Source organism: Procambarus clarkii, chromosome 10 (genome assembly GCF_040958095.1).
Source record: "Procambarus clarkii isolate CNS0578487 chromosome 10, FALCON_Pclarkii_2.0, whole genome shotgun sequence".
Taxonomy (NCBI): domain Eukaryota; kingdom Metazoa; phylum Arthropoda; class Malacostraca; order Decapoda; family Cambaridae; genus Procambarus; species Procambarus clarkii.
The window spans coordinates 33,594,598-33,597,430 of NC_091159.1; the positions used below are offsets into that span (position 1 = coordinate 33,594,598).

The 2,833-nt window shown below is 45.6% G+C and overlaps 1 protein-coding gene across 1 annotated transcript; it reads left to right on the top strand.

Moving 5' to 3' along the window:
• The first annotated feature begins 1,296 nt into the window (after positions 1 to 1,296).
• Positions 1,297 to 2,211, top strand: LOC123747384 (A-kinase anchor protein 5-like). The gene has a single exon (XM_045729564.2). It carries the CDS (start codon positions 1,297 to 1,299, stop codon positions 2,209 to 2,211), a length of 915 nt encoding a protein of 304 aa, XP_045585520.2.
• The last annotated feature ends 622 nt before the right edge of the window (positions 2,212 to 2,833 follow it).

The window sequence follows — 2,833 nt, forward strand, 5'->3', positions numbered from 1 at the left end:
GTGTGATCCAGAAGACAGGTGCACTACAGTGTGGTCCAGAAGACAGGTGCACTACAGTGTGGTCCAGAAGACAGGTGCACTACAGTGTGGTCCAGAAGACAGGTGCACTACAGTGTGGTCCAGAAGACAGGTGCACTACAGTGTGGTCCAGAAGACAGGTGCACTACAGTGTGGTCCAGAAGACAGGTGCACTACAGTGTGGTCTAAAACACAGATACACTACACTCTCATCCAGATAATTGGTGAGTACACAAAGAAGACGAATACATCAAGGAGAATACATCTGAGAGATTAAATCTGAGAGAATACATCTTGGAGCAAAATACTCCAAGAGATATATTCTCCTAGAATACATCTAGGGGGAATACATATAGAACACATCTCGGAGAATACATGCTCATGTATACACGAATAAAGATCACATAAAAACAACGAGCAAAATATAAATAACATTATAAGGAAATAAATTCATTTCCCGCTTAAAATACATCCCCCCCCCCCTTCCTTGCCGGCCTTCCATGGGAAATATGACTCCTGTAATTTAACAAGTTTTAACGAAGCCTAACTAGGACGCTAAAGTTTGAGCCCCCACCCCCACCCCCGCCCCAACCACCCCTACCCCCCACCCCCACCTCTACCCCCCACCCCACCCTCTTTCCTCCCCACCAAACCCCCCACCCCATTACTCCTGCCCCACTGAGCCACCCCTTAGGGAGATCCATCTCCCGGATCTCCCTAAGGAAGATCCGGCCGGATGTTTCTCACAACCATCTCGGGGCGAGGGGGAGGGGGGGAGTGGTGGTGTGTGGTGAAGAGGGCAGTGACACAGGCAGTGAGGGGTGGTGGTGTGTGGTGAAGGGGCAGTGACGCAGGCAGTGAGGGGTGGTGGTGGTGTGTGGTGAAGGGGCAGTAACACAGGCAGTGAGAGGTGGTGGTGAAGGGACAGTAACGTAGGCAGTGAAGGGTGGTGATGAAGGGGCAGTACCACAACCAGTGAGGGGTGGTAGTGAAGGGGCAGTGAGGTGGACTTATATGTACATTTGTTATCACAAATGTACATATAAGTAAATTCCCTTTTCACTTTTACACGTTTCTCATCTGTATTTAACTATTCAACGACAAAGCGGAACAGTGAACACACATGAGCGAAGGGAGAAGGTTAAATAAACATTTGAACTTCCTGGCGTTATCATCCTTTTTTTTCAGTGTCATTTCATTATCAAATGGTTATTGGTGTAAAGTTTTAATAGGGAGTGACTATTTGTGTTGTGTTAATGATTAGCTGCAGTAGACCGTATGTCTTTGTCTTATATGTGTTCAACCATCACTGTAGCAGAACAGTCAACCATCACTGTAGCAGAACAGTCAACCATCACTGTAGCAGAACAGTCAACCATCACTGTAGCAGAACAGTCAACCATCCCTGTAGCAGAACAGTCAACCATCACTGTAGCAGAACAGTCAACCATCCCTGTAGCAGAACAGTCAACCATCACTGTAGCAGAACAGTCAACCATCCCTGTAGCAGAACACCCAACCATCACTGTAGCAGAACACTCAACCATCACTGTAGCAGAACACTCAACCATCACTGTAGCAGAACACCCAACCATCACTGTAGCAGAACAGTCAACCATCACTGTAGCAGAACACCCAACCATCACTGTAGCAGAACACCCAACCATCACTGTAGCAGAACAGTCAACCATCACTGTAGCAGAACAGTCAACCATCACTATAGCAGAACACCCAACCATCACTGTAGCAGAACACCCAACCATCACTGTAGCAGAACAGTCAACCATCACTATAGCAGAACACCCAACCATCACTGTAGCAGAACACCCAACCATCACTGTAGCAGAACACCCAACCATCACTATAGCAGAACACCCAACCATCACTATAGCAGAACACCCAACCATCACTGTAGCAGAACACCCAACCATCACTGTAGCAGAACACCCAACCATCACTATAGCAGAACACCCAACCATCACTGTAGCAGAACACCCACCCATCACTGTAGCAGAACACCCAACCATCACTGTAGCAGAACACCCAACCATCCCTGTAGCAGAACACCCAACCATCACTGTAGCAGAACACCCAACCATCACTGTAGCAGAACACCCAACCCTTTCTGAAGCACACCAACCAGCCATTCCATATTATTTATACTATAAGAGATATATAATACCTGTCCATTAGTATGTCTAAAGTTACATTCCAGATGCTAGAGGCTAGCGTCACCCACATTTTCAGAGGGAATGGTCTGACATACGGGATTAACATATAGGCTCGTCGGGGTCGCCAGAATTCATAAGGGTGCCAGATTTTCATTTAGACCCCGCAATGAATTTTGGCACTGCCTGCCAGCTACACAGAAATTTCTTTTCTTATAGTAATACACACAATTAGTTTCTGATCTCGGGGAAATTATCAGAAATTTCCTGCTATCCCAAGTTCGCCCGTAGTCGCATAAAACAATTCTTCTAAACAGTTTCAAAGGTTTCTCAAGCCCGCCACTTTCTCAACATAACGGGGGAACTATTCTATTTTAAATATATCACACTGCTAAGCTCCTCCCTCTGGCGAACACTACACACCAATGGTAGAAAATTATATTTTTTATAAGAAACAGACAGTGAGAGATACAGAGACAGAGACGGATAGATAAATGGATGAATAGACAAATAGATTGATGGACAGATAGATAGATTTATAGATGAATAGATGGATGGATATATGAGTAGATGGCTGGATAGAGAGATGGATGGATAGTTGTATAGATGGCTAGATATATGGCTAGATAGTTGGATAGATGGCTAGA